The following is a 14252-nucleotide window of genomic DNA, read 5'->3' on the forward strand; positions in this document are numbered from 1 at the left end:
TCTCTCTCTCTCCCTGTCTCTCTCTCTGACACACACACACACACACACACCATCAACACCCACATATAAACTCTTGATCTGGATCAGTGTCACTCAGTGTCACAAACTCTAAATGTGCACACACACACACACACACACACACACACACACACACACACACACACCCATACATTCAAACATACACACAAGCCCTTCAGAGCAGGGTTATTTTCTCTCGATTTCCTGTTCGTCCCACCATTTTGCTGTCATCACAGTGACAGCCCCGGGGACAGGCAGGCGGTGCTTTGATGAACTATAAAGTGTTTTGAACATAAAGAGCTGCCAGTCTTCTGCCACCCCCACCCCACTTCAAAAAATACAAACAAAGAGATGGGTGGATTTCTCCTCCAATTTGGAAGAGAGACAGACAGACAGACTCCTAGAAAATATGAAAGGAGTGGAGTGTTTGGGTGAGTGTTTGGGCGTTTGTTGCTCCTAACTGGCATCTTGAGAAATTCTTTATATGAAACCGCCAGCCCACAGTCACACAAACTTGTGTATTGTTACGCCACATACTGTAGAATTGAAACAGGAATCCTACGTGCACTCATAATCCTGATGAATCCATTCCACTCCATCCAGTCACACTATCAGTGTGCATGGTCTTCAAAAGTACTAGTCCAAGTCGGTCCAAAATGGGGTGTCTCTTTGTCTTCGAGAGGCTCAACTCTTCTGAGAGTACCTCCTCTCCTAACACAAACCTACCATGCACTTGCTATGCACTTGCCATGCACTTGGTTCTACTAGGCTACCATCTCCTTTGATTACTCTCCTGGCTGGTACTTGAACTTCTGCACTCTCATCCTCTGTCTGAAGGTGATTTTAAAAGTAGCTTTACTACAGCACTAAAGCCTCTTTTTTGATGTAGCTTGCATGTTTGTTCTCACCTGACAGTCGCTTTGCATAAAATGTGAATGTAGGAACAAGGGATATCTGCCATTTACACAACGATTAATTGGAAAGCTGCTGCTCAACAAGTCTCCTTTTACATGGCAGTGGGACCGCGGGTCTTTGTATTAATCATTTCTGCGGTGGTTGAAATACTTATTTCTCAGCACTCCATCACAGTCCTTTGAGTTGCCAGCATACCACTGCCAATCAATTCACTCCCTGGAGCGTGTGCTTGCCAGTAGGTGGCAGTGTTAGTGCGTTTGCACTCTGCAGAGAGAGAGAGAGAGCCATGGTATTGGCTGCACTGCTGGCAGGGTGTTAACAAAATCCATGTGGCTGCACATGCTCCCCCACACACTAAGGTATCGTACATCACCCTCTGTAAGCCACAACCGTTTGCCCACATCTTTCATTGCCATGAACGATTACTGCCATTTATAGACAAGCGCCGGACATGACAAAGTGATTGTCTGCCCTCTCTCCTTATTTTCATGCCCGGTTTACAGTAAACACACCAAATATCGGTAGACCTTTACTCAGAGACCTCAGAGTAAATGTTTATGTCATGGAAATGAAGTGTCTTCAAAGACAAAGAACACACCAGCACTTTAACAGCAATTTTACATTGAGTTGACAATGAAAAATATTAGACTAAACGTGGCATATAAATCTGCTATCTCCCTCTCTTGTCTGATGTTGCTTCAGCCAAAGCTCCCTGTCTGTGTCCATAAGTCTAGACAGTAAGGGAAGAAGCATTAGCAGAGAATACTAGAGCCGCTAACGTCGTTTAAACTGTGAACAGTTAGTGTCTTCAGTGTTTTGTTGTGGTGATGCTTAGTGACCCCCCCCCCCACCCATCCCCCAAATCAGAATGTGCCTAATCACGGCGTCTCATTTGTGTGACTTGCATCAATTAATTTCTGCTTTAATTGAACATTGAGTACTTTGACTGCAAAGAAATGAGTGCATTTCTAATGACATTTTAGATGCACAGATGGCATGTCACATTTATTTGTCTGTGGTATGCATGCTGTGGTAAGGTATGAAGAGTGTGATGGTTGAAATATGTGAATGTATCTCTACATGGCCAGAATCTTGTAATTGTAATTCTATTTGGGCGCATACAGCGTTGTATTTTCCTCTTTTGAATGGAATTAGAATGTAGTTTTATGTCTGAACAAACTGTGTGTCTTAGAACCATACAGAGTCTATCTGTCACCAGATTATAGACTATTAACTATTATAGAGACTTTCTAATGTGGAGACACAGCACTCAAAAAATACTCCATAGAAATGCATGGGGCTAGTTTGTCACGCCAATATGGTCGTTGTCTACACATATCCCACCCCTTCCTCGGCAAAACGTCGACATGTGAATACATTGAGCCAATCATGTGGGGTGTTGTGAAGACATCGTGCCAATCATGTGTTGTGATCTCGCCGCTGGAGCAAGATTGGTGTCGTGAAGCCTTGCGCACGCGCAGTTCGACCCAAAGACTGTGCCTGATGAGTTCCCAAAAAACGTTGGTATATGGCCGCCGAGTGGAGGGACTTGCCTAAAAGGACTCTGCTATTAATTGACACAATTTGCTATCCCATGGCGTATGTAAATGCCTTTTGCTATTTTATCCGGCACTAAGTAAACACAATACGGCATGTTTTATGGTCTCGGTCACTGTATGAGTCTTGAAGACCGCAGTGGTCACTAACCTGTGGACTGGTCCTGTAACCTGTGAGGCAGAGGGTTCCGGAACATTCAAGCTGAGCAATCTGAAGGAGGGGGTCATCAGTCAGAGAATCACCATGCTCCTCTTTTCTTCACTGAAGTGATTACCTCATACCTCCCCCACTCCCCCACCACACACACACACACACACACACACACACACACACACACACACACACACACACACACAGTCCTTCTGCCCACAGAATTGCTGGAAGTCACATCACTCTTTCCTCTCATTCCTTTCTGATCTCTCTCTCTCAGTCTCATGTGTCGTATTTTCTACCCACTCCTTTCTTTCTATCATATAATCATTCTAGCCCTTTCTCTGCTCCCTCTTTCGGTTTTATTCTCCTTGCTCTCACACGCTCTCTCTCACACACACACAAACAAACACACAGAGAAACAAACACACAAACACACACACACACACACACACACACACACACACACGCACACACGTGTATGTGTGTGTGCACTGTATGTGCAAATGTTTGTATTTTCCCAGTGTATTAAAAAATACTGGCTCTTGTTGTATTAAACAAACATCCTCTCTCTCTCTCTCTCTCTCTGTCTCTCTTTGGAGAGTATTTTGGTCTTGGTCGGCTAGCTTTATTTGGGGTGGCTTAAGAATTCAAGGCTCCTGTTTTTTTAGCTTGACGGGGGATAGGTGGGTCCTGAGTCTGCCAGATAAAAAAGGGATATCTGGTTCGGAGGAGGTTGGTGTCAGGGCCCTTATCACCCCTTTATACGTGGAGCTCCTCAAAGGTTTGCCCAGCTGGGTGGAAACCAGATGGCCCTGGACCTGGGAAGCACATACAGCAGAGGTCCGAGGAGATAGTTCCCCAAGATAAGCCCTGCATCCTCATAAGGCAATGAGCACAGGCAGAGGGGTAGAGCACAGATAGCAGATAAACACCAAAATAGATTTGCCTCATATGTGAGCTACACTATACGTACTTGTTGTAGTGGTTGTTCATTTCTGCACAGCTCCAGGTTAACTGGCTTTCTAACTCCCTCGCTGATGCCGTTGCTGTTTTCCCAGCCCCCTTTGGCTTGTTAAGGGCAAATACAAGCTCCCGCCACTGTGATACATTGCATTGTCTGTTGTGTGAGTTTAAGTCAGACAGCACTCTCCTGTTAAACCCCTATGCTTACCCACCCACCCCCTACCCCCCCCCTCCCACATTAGTAGGGTCCTCTGGCTGTCTTCAGTCCCTGCACAGAGCCTGCTGACAAGCCCCTGATGGCTTCCCCCCCCCCCCCCCCTGTTTACCCTTCCCAGGCCTGTTTACTGCCACGCAAGAGAGGCATTTGCTACTGCCACACGAACGAACACAACACAGCACAACACAACACAACACAACACAACACAACACAACACAACACAACACAACACAACACAACACAGCCCAATGGCCCAGTCCAACTCCTGGGAGAGAGCAGAAAGGGAGAGTGATGGAGAGAGCAGAGAGGGGAAGGGAGGGAGGAGGGGAGAGAATGAGGGCCAGCTAGAGGTAAAGAGAATGAAGATGGGAAGGAGAGAGATCTTCACATATTACTGGAGTCGATTTCTATTATTGTTCCAAGTAAATATCCATTACAAAATGTGTTTTCCAAGCCGTTGGTAACAAAAACCATGTTGCCAGTGATGTACATCGTACACAGAAGATTGACCACAATATAGGCCAGAGAATAAGTCTTTATAAGCAAACATATTGTGGTTTCTGGGTTTCTTCTCAGATAGGAGAAACCTCCAGTGGCTGCGTATTGGGTCAAAACCTTCAACCGAGTGTTTCATGTATCATGTCATACATCTTGTTTCCTGTCTCATGTCCCGTCATGTCGAATGCATTCTCTCCTGTGTTATATAAGATACATTGCTTACATTTTTTTCCAGCATTAAAAATAATATTCAAAGCTTTTCAGTTCCCAGAGTCAATCTAAATAAAATACTCAATAAAATGAAGGGAGAATTGTGTATATTCATGCATGAACAAAGCTTCTCTTCAAAGAAGCAATCAGTGATCCAAAATAGAATAACCTCTGTTCTCCAATTCAACATGTTGTGCTGGCTGATGGACAAGAATTTAATCTATCAGAATAACACTACAGAATCTTTCAACAAAAAGACCACCAGAAATCTGAGACAGAGAGATAGGTCTGAGTTGTTTACACAAAAAGCTACACGATGTCACACCATCACATTTAGCATACACATCAACATCCCCCGTAGCTTTCTACCAGCAAGCTGATTGTGTAATCCCTAATGTGGAGCCATTTCCCCAAAGCATTCACAGATAAAGGCAAGATGCCCCGCGTGCTCCAAAGGGCCCAGGCATCAGAAGTGATACCATTGATTCCCCTATGATGCGCCAGTGGGGAGCAGGAAGTGGAGAGGGGATATGGACCAATAGGGAGGACATCTGAGGCAATGGGTACATGCTGAGTGGGGGCCTTTCAGGACGGACCTGCTGGGCTTCTTCCACACTGCCATACCTTTTAATCCCTTTTGAGGTGAATGAGAACACTAACAGTTCACTGCTTCCTATTACGTTCAGGGAAAGAACAGTAGAAAGAATAAGCACACCCATGCAATGCAGGGTTTTTGAGGTCATCGATCACAAAGACCCCCCCCCCCCCTCCTCCCAAGGAATCGGCAAAACTAAACCAACATGATTAAACATTGATTAAAATGATCTAGAGATATCAGTCAGAAACTCACAACTGAATAGATTGCTTGCCACAAATATTCAAATATTCATCCACCAATGTATATATGGACATGTTAAATAACCCTGGAGATCATAACTTTGATGTGTAAAATGATCAGAATTCAGGAATAATGCTGTCCATTTTCAAAGGAGAACCAGCCAATCCACAAACACAGAAACCAGACGAGTCTTTTGATCCAGTATCTACCCTGCAGGAAGAGTCCCTTCCTCACTGAAAATGACAAGGGAACATGTTTCCTTTGAAAACCAAATGGAAGAAGTTATAACCAAAATAAGGAGCAGGAATCTACAACATCCCTTTAAAAATAATCTCTCAACTTCAAAAAAACATTTGCCTTGCCACTGCTATCTGTTCAAATGACTGCTGCTGAATCACAACAAATAGGGCAGTGAGCATACAGCAAACCTTTGCTATCAAAGTTTCACAGGTGTACAATATCAGAAAGAAAACATTTTCATGTGTCCACTATCCACATATTTTACCAATATAATCTAGGCCTACTGTATTGTGTGTGATCTTTCGAATCAGGCATAGTCTGTATTGTGTGTGATCTTTTAAATCAGGCTAAGTTTTAACGGCTTACAGTCTACATACACTCCATATCCATTACCTTTTATGAAAACATACATTTGCCCAAGAGACAGAGAAAAATAAAACATTTAGTTAGTGGTCAATTAGATTTTTACTTTCAGCACAACAGCACTGGATTCAGAAAACAGAGCCAGATGCAAGCCATTCCACACTACACATGTAGAAACATAAGCCACTGTGATTAATTGGCAAAAGCATGTGTTTATTTTAGATAAGGGGAAAATGGCATAGACCTCAGCCATGATGGGTCACCCGAGCTTTATCAAACCGACTGATAGCAACAGTAAACAAACAGTTCGGCCACAAATAAAGAGAAGATAGCTCATACAAACTTTTAGTTTTGGCAAGTTAAAGGTAAATTAAAGTAAATCATATACAAACACATTCAGCACTGAAGCAAACATTCCCCCAGCAAACATACTACACACACATTTTGGATTTACAAACACTAAGAGCGATCATGTTGCATGATAGCAGCATTATCATTTTGGAAACCTACAACCAAGTTCCCTTTAAAAATCCAATAAAAATCTTATATACAGACTCCGTCTTTCACAAAATTGCACTCTATTTTCACAGCATGAGCTTCCACTGGAAGCAAATTTCATCCCAGCAATGTCCTATTCTGCTTTTTATAATCTTAACGACTCATCTGAGATTTTCTTTTACAGTCTTACACAGGTGGTTGATATGTTAAAAATAGAAAACACAGTGAAACGCAGCACACACAAAAACTGTCTTCGGGATGAAGTGGCTAACGTCTTTTCTCCTCACAAGATGAGATGCAAAATCAGAGGGGTCACGCACCAGAGGAACTTTGTTTGGAACAGTGTGGGGGCACTGGAATGAAACCACAAGACTTCCTGGGAGTCATCTGCAAGCAAAAAGGAGAGGAGAAAAAAAGTATTACATGAATGTAAGAAGGAGGAGTGTGAATAAAGGGAGCACGAGCCATTAACACATACTCCAACCTGAGATCTCTGCAGCTGAATAAGGCTTTGTGAGCTTCGCGAGGTAAAAAGAAGATACCCTGTGATGATACGAAAGTCCACATTCTATCAGCTACTCAAGTGTGAATGTTCCCTTCTTAGTCTATTCACAGCCACCTGTACCAATGTCCCTCTTACAAACTCAGTAGAAATGTAGGCCATCATACTTCAAATGAATGGGAAGGAATGACATTTTAGACTTCACATGAAGTTCTTCCTACCTGTACTGCATATGGAAGCCAACATGGTATCATTATTCATTAGGCCTCCATCACACTTAGCTGTTGTACAGAAAAAAAGCATCGTACATACCGCAGTCATTGTGGAACACTTGAGGGAAGCAATGGAGAACTCCATATCCACAACGACAGTAGGAGCAGCCCTTTTGAACCCACTCTCCGTGAGGGATAGCACCACAGTACCTGCGCACAACAGCAAACATGTTTCGTATATTATACATATATTTATGAGAAGAAAAAACGGGACACTAGTAGGCCTACTTACAACCAAAATACCATTCCATAGCTCTGTCAACAAAGCAATCTTACCTCACGCGTTCATCATATTCACAGCTCCGACCAGTGAAGTGTTGAGGACAAGCGCAAAAACTTCCTAGTATGCAGGTTCCACCATTTTTACAGCAGTCACGACTCTGTTTAGCACCTGAAAAGAGCATGATCCCAAAACAGTTGGTTATCTATTAATATGTTGACATGCAGAAAAGAATTGCCGTGACAGTAACGAAAACGGAATTGGCTCTCTTGAACTCACTTGAATTCAACCAATCTACCAACCAACAAAACTACGATTTTTATTACTCAAAAATATATATTTTGTTAACGGGTTGTTTGTAGGTAGACCGGTAAGGGTGGCCTCCAGCTCAGGTGGTGTACGGTGTCCTCTCTTGCCCTAGGCCTACATCACAGTTAGAAGACTTAGTACATACTTCCTGTGAGGCCGATGAAAGGTAAAACTGAGTCGGTATTGCTGCTCCTTCGGTTGTCAGAGGGTGAATTCATCTCATTGAACTGATTCAGGTATCCCGCGTGTTGGGTTGGCTTCCCCGGCAGTTTGTTTTTCACACAATCCACTCCATCACATGCTGTTCAACAAACAAAAAAGATAACGTTGTTGGCATGCAGGATATCGTATAACCCATACCCTTCATTACTACGAGTCACTTTGAAAACATGACCTACCTGGCCCAGCAGCAACACCAGCAGAACAGAAGGCAACCAGTTGCATCCTGAAAAGAGAAAATAAATAATTGAGAGTTCGTCGAAAATCAGAACATTTCATGAAGGCTGCAGAAAGAAAAAAATGCACTTACAGAAGGAGGTAATTCATGTTGATGCTGTTATCCACTCAGAAATCAAGCTATTAACCCAGTAACCTCCTATAAGCAACCAAACGAACACAAGAGTTCCTCCACAGCCAACGTGCGTATTCCTGTCCACTGAGACCGACACCATAATAAACCCTCGGACCTGGAGATGGCTCTGTCCTACCCACACCCCTAACGGACAATTATCACCACGAGGCCCAGCCTCCTCCGGTTCAATAGTCATGCATGAGGTAACCATTCGCGAGGGCTTCCAGATGTTAATGTAGGTATGCTGGCTTCTCTCCATATTTGCATGCAAATGTAAAGCTTAAGCAAGAGAAGAATTCAATTAGCTGATTTAAAATAAAATCTAGAATTATATTGCTATAATTCCAAATGTACATGTTTTATATTTAGTTATTTATTTATTGTTTACCTTGCAATGTTCAGATCTAATGTCCCACAGTAAAATGTTTTTAAGAGACAGCAGTGGAATATTATTTTGAATATAACAGGCATTTTCAGTTCCACTGAAAACCTAACTTAACCTGCTTATTTCATTGAACTATTAAACAGTATTGTAGGTTCAAAAAGAAAAGCTTTGGTCTATCCCATTGATCCATAGTAACATGCTTCTTTTCACTGGTCAAATGCTAAAGCAGGCTAGCCTCCAATAATACTCATTGAAGTCAAAACTGTATATTAATAATGTGTTTTCAAAAGAAAAATCTATAATAGGATGTAATGCTGTCCTCTTCTGCTGCTCATCACATGTGCAGGAGTGTACATGTGATATCTCCATTGGCCTGTCCAATTGAGATGTTCAGTGTGGACAGATATTGGCCTTTGCTTGGGTAATTAAAATTTACAGCGTATGCCTAACTTGCCCTGTAGAATTGTATACACAAGACCCTTTTAAACATCTAGTTATCTAGCTTTAACAGACACACTTTAACAAAGTGTGATGTGTAAATACTCACAGTTTATGAATACTGAAAAAAAAAAACACAACATGGCATTACTTTACAACAAAAAGTCGGATGTTTTTTCCCTAATAAAACAGAAACTGCCTGTCTTGTGAATCAGTTTGAGCAAATATTTCGCAATATTAATCGCAATTGCTAATGTACTATGTGAAACACCCCTGAAACTATGTGACCCCCCCCCCCCCCACACACACACACACACACACACACTAATGGTGAAGAGACAGACAGTCAGACAGTTTTCTTGCTGGCCCACAGCAGACCCACCCAACCCCACCCCACCACTCGCTAGATGAGCTCCCTCTGCCTGATCTGGTGTGATAGGTTGCTAAATAAAGTGGGAGTCGGCATCAGACGGCCACGCGGGCCCAGTGTGAACGGTGACCCCCAAGAAGTCAGGGGTTAGACAGAAATTATGTCTCACGTGTGCCAGCAGATGCTTGGCCGAGAGCGGTCTTAAATCACCCACTGGATGGCGAGACGGACAAGTCAAGCCCCATCTAAGATGACCTGCTCAAGAGACACAGAGGCCTGGCTTGGCCCCTGAGCACAAAATGGCTGACCTTGGTGTCATTGTCAAGTAAATAACCTCATCTATCACTCTCTGTGGAGTCAAAGGGAGAGATTTATGTGTGTGATTTCTAGCAGTGAATAGCCCAATAAAGAACTACTTTGTGGCCAAAAGATCATCACAGCAAGTGCAGTGGAAAAGACAAAATTTGATATATTTTTTCCCAACGATTCCTCCAATCATTTTAAGAGAAGAGGGGAAGATTGACTATTGAATTCTCATAGACGATTGTGATGTGTGCCTAGCGAGCTTTAATTACCGGTGAGAAAATTAGACCACTCAAATGATGAATCGGAGAGCCAGTACGAGTTGGGCACTAAAGTGACCATGAAGCAGAAAAGGGACCTATTGAGCTGCCAAGGTCATGGATCTTTCCGGAGTTTCTGCCTTTCTCCCAGCGGCCTCAGGGGCTCTAGCTGTGTGACAGAAATAGAGGGAAGTCAAAAGGTGATTCACTCGACTCTGTGCCCAGGTGCAAATCAGTCTGCACAAGCCGACAGCCTGTCATGTTTTCCGTCAGGGGTGCATGTGCGATAATTAGAGTGACAGAGGAGGGAAAAGGGGAATTGGACGTGCCGACTCACAGGGATGGAGGGGTATTGGTGTTCAGACGAGCAGAGGAAATGACAAAACAAAAGTGGACCTGGTTGGTAACCACCTTGAGAAACCAACATTTGCTAAAACTGGAGTGCAGAGTAGGCTGCTGAAGATATCTCCTAAAGGGGTGTCATGCTATGCAGGGTTTGATTGGGAACCCAGGGAAGGCCTGGGGCCATCCAGCAAAGTTCTAATAAACAGTGGAGGTGTGAATGTCATGCTAAAATATTATGCACAGCGTCCACAACTAATTTTATTGACATGAAAATTTGCCTGGCTGACCACTTCATAAAGTACACATAACTTAATTAAAACATCTTTTATGAGTATGCCTCGATCAAAATAAGCCCAATAAAAGATGATTACGATATGTGGAGGAAATAAGAAACCGCTGGACTTTTATAAACCTAATGTCTCCATGTGGCCTCTCACTCTGTAAACTTGATTTACATCAACTACGGCACCTCCTGTTGGTTGCTAGTTTTATAGCTGCTCATAAGCAACACCTGCTGGTGCTCAATTAATCCACACATTCTAGCTGGGTGGGTTTTTACAAGTGTACTGTACTGGCAAGATGGGACAGATAAATGCCCTTGTATGCTTATGCACAACCTGCAGAGGCAACTGTTTTTGGATGGTTGTGCTGTTACAAGCTTTACAATTTCACATAGACTTTGGGTGCTTATACAACTGCTGAATCCTTTGTTTTTGGGTTGTTTCCTCACATCCTTAAGACCATATAGACACACCGTTTCACACAATACACACACACACACACACACTCATACAAATATCATTACCACACGTCTGCACAGCACCCCACAGCAGCCCTCCTGCACACACTTCCATAAATCCATTATGGCGACTTTTTTCTCTCACATGGATTCTGTGTATGTGGACAGTCTTTTGAAACGCAGCCAGCGGTTCTCAGGCAAGTGAGTGTTTGTCACTCTGCACCCTGTTGGACTATTTCCAGGTGACTGTGGATAGCTAATGGTCTTGCAGTTAAACAAGGCTTTTTTCTTTTTTAAAGCACACCAATGCGGATTGGAAGGAGGCTAATTCGCACCACCATGGTGCTGCAAGTGCTAGAATGATGATATGTAGCATGCTGTATGCCAGCACACAAGACAAATTAACAGCTTTCCTGTCAGGCGAATGCTATCTCTCCAGCATGGACTTAAAGCTGTTAAATTCACTCAGTGAAACCCTACACCGGCCCAGTGTTATGTTTAGTCCATGTGAGAGGGGATATGTCACGCCGTATCAGGTGTCAGACATCAGCTTGTGTTCCCAAATGTTGCGCCCGTGCAACAGGGTTGAATGTGAGACACAGGCAAGGCGGTGGACGCCGAGGCGAGTGTACTTTTCTCCATGTCATCGGACTGGTAGATTGGCATTCTGGTGCCCTGTGCAGTGACAGATGGATGTATGTGTTAGTGAAAGACATTGATTATGTTCTGTTTGTTGCAGAATGCTTGTGTTTTGTGCTAGCAGAAGGCGAAAACAGAATAACCCACCCTCACTGTTTAGTTGGCAGAAGTGGAGGCTATGAAAGTTGAGAGGAACATTTATGATACTGTAGAAGTCAAGGCAAAGCTCTACATTGATCCAAAGGGCAACCAAATGTCAACAACTTCACCACCAACGGTGTGCTGGTCCTGTTAAATTCACACACAATCATTTATCTAAATCCCCATTTCTCTTCTCCCATCACCATGCATTGCATACATATATTAAGAGATACTGAACCTTTTGCAGTTGATAATGGTTAAAGTAGTCCTGTTCATTGAAGTATGTGGAACATGTTTCTCACAATGTAATTAAATTACTTCTGCAGTCATATATTCATACAACTGTAATGTAATAGTCACTGTGAAACACTTAAATATTTACGCTAAATTGTAATAACCATGGAATGTCTGAGATTTATGCTTTGTTAACCTTCAGTTTGACCTCTGTCAGCGACTCTGGCTGGCTGGTCTTTTGCCCAGATAGTGATATTGCAGAGCTTCACTCAGTAGGAAGGCCATTGCCAGACTTGATTAACAATTGGATTCATTTTTTTGATGGGAAAAACTGACAAAGTTGACATATGAATCTTTATCAGACATTCAAAAGGTTGACAGTTCTATTCCTAATGAGCTGTCTCTCCCCTTCAGCCATGATCCTCTTTAGTTCACTTTGAAAGGTTAAAAAAATCAAGATGTCATCAGCTTCAAACAAACCCCAGAACAGTGAGCCTCACAATGACCCACCTCTGTCATAAGTGAGTGTTAATCCTAATTAAAATACAGTTAGTTAAAAAAAAGGAATGAATCAAATGTTATCTAAGACAGTATATATGTGCATGTGCATATGTATACATCCATCTCCCTCTCTCTCTCTCTCTCTCTCTCTCTCTCTCTCTCTCACACACACACCCACACACCTATATTCACTCATATGCATATGAAAAATGTGCTTGGGAAAGATTTGGGAAAAAGTTGAATTAGTTGGTGATTACCAGCTAGAAATAGTAATATCTATTGTTTAAAAAAGGGGAAACCCTTTATACAGCAGTGCTCTTTTTTGAATTATGTGGTGTCACAGTTCCCACCCTCTATGACTTACCTGTTTGATGCCTGTCTGGGGTTACACAGAATGTGCAAGGCTGTCCCTGAATCATAACGCAAACAGAAAAGAATTGCATTACCTGCATGCTAATTGAACAAGACGTGTCACACACACACACACTGAACGAGATGTGTGTGTGCCGTTGTCTGCAGGAACACAAGTAGTGTAGGCTGTCATTGCTTTTGACGGGTGAATGCGTCATGTCTGAGACCAGGTGTGGTATGTGTGATGCTTTTGTGGCACTCTGCTGAAACCCTGAGGTGTGTAGGAAGACCAATGAAACATCACAACAACGATAACTGGTTAATTGAAAATGTGTTCGTCAAATTAATATCAGAGGCGCCTGGAGTTATGCTGTGCTATGTGATGTATGTTTGTTCCCCTGACAAAAGAATAAAAATAGAGATGTCATAACTTGTATAAGAGAGGATCATATGAGGACTCTGTAGGCATGATAGTCACTCAGCACCCGGGTCCAGCAACATGTGATCCACCCCATCTGTACCATGAGGGGACAACTTGTGCTATACTATTTATACACTCAGGCTACACCCACTCTTTAGATGTAGCTGCGTTAGGTGACGTGTAGATGTTTCATTCTTGGCAGGCATCTCACTTACTTACATTTAGTGTCGACAAACTCTGCGGTTGACCCTATTCCTGGGTTGAGAATAAAAATGGGTCACAACTCAGCTATACCACTTCTTTAAGGTGATCTTGGCAGAGACAAGTGGTCTTGTTCTTGTGAAGAAGTGGGACTTGTTCTTAAATAAGCATGTTAATGTGGTGTGAGCAACATAATCATACAACTTGGTATTTTGCTTGAATGCCCATTGTGGGGCTGGTGCCTGGCCAAACCATTGTGCATGACAGGTGGGTTGCATGGGTGTGCCACCACAGCAGCTGTCACTGTGGCAACAGGCTTGGCAGGAAAAGGGCAGATTATAGCCCATATATATTTACACTAGGGTTTCCTTCCAGCCGCCTTTCCCTGACCAGTGTGCCCTGCATGGTGCTTGTGGCACAGTTAAGCTGTGCTCTTGATGCCAGCTTAATTTTCTCCACACGCAGAGAATAAGGGTATACGGATAGGCATCCGAAGACGAGAGTGAGGGAGCCGCATCAGTCTTAAAGGTCTATAAATAGTGAAGGCCAAAGCATCCCTGGTCACACGGGGCCAGTTAAT

The 14252-nt window shown here is 43.1% G+C and overlaps 1 protein-coding gene across 1 annotated transcript; it reads right to left on the bottom strand.

The window, feature by feature from the left end:
• Positions 1-5973: 5973 nt before the first annotated feature.
• On the bottom strand, positions 5974-8525 carry tdgf1 (teratocarcinoma-derived growth factor 1). The gene is made up of 6 exons (XM_042080979.1): positions 8303-8525; positions 8172-8218; positions 7919-8074; positions 7521-7635; positions 7285-7394; positions 5974-6857 (listed from the first exon to the last, which is right to left on the bottom strand). The coding sequence occupies exons 1-6, from the start codon at positions 8317-8319 to the stop codon at positions 6754-6756; spliced, it is 549 nt and encodes a 182-aa protein (XP_041936913.1). The 5' UTR covers positions 8320-8525; the 3' UTR covers positions 5974-6753.
• Positions 8526-14252: the final 5727 nt, after the last annotated feature.

The sequence above is a fragment of the Alosa sapidissima genome, chromosome 23, assembly GCF_018492685.1.
Source record: "Alosa sapidissima isolate fAloSap1 chromosome 23, fAloSap1.pri, whole genome shotgun sequence".
Taxonomy (NCBI): domain Eukaryota; kingdom Metazoa; phylum Chordata; class Actinopteri; order Clupeiformes; family Clupeidae; genus Alosa; species Alosa sapidissima.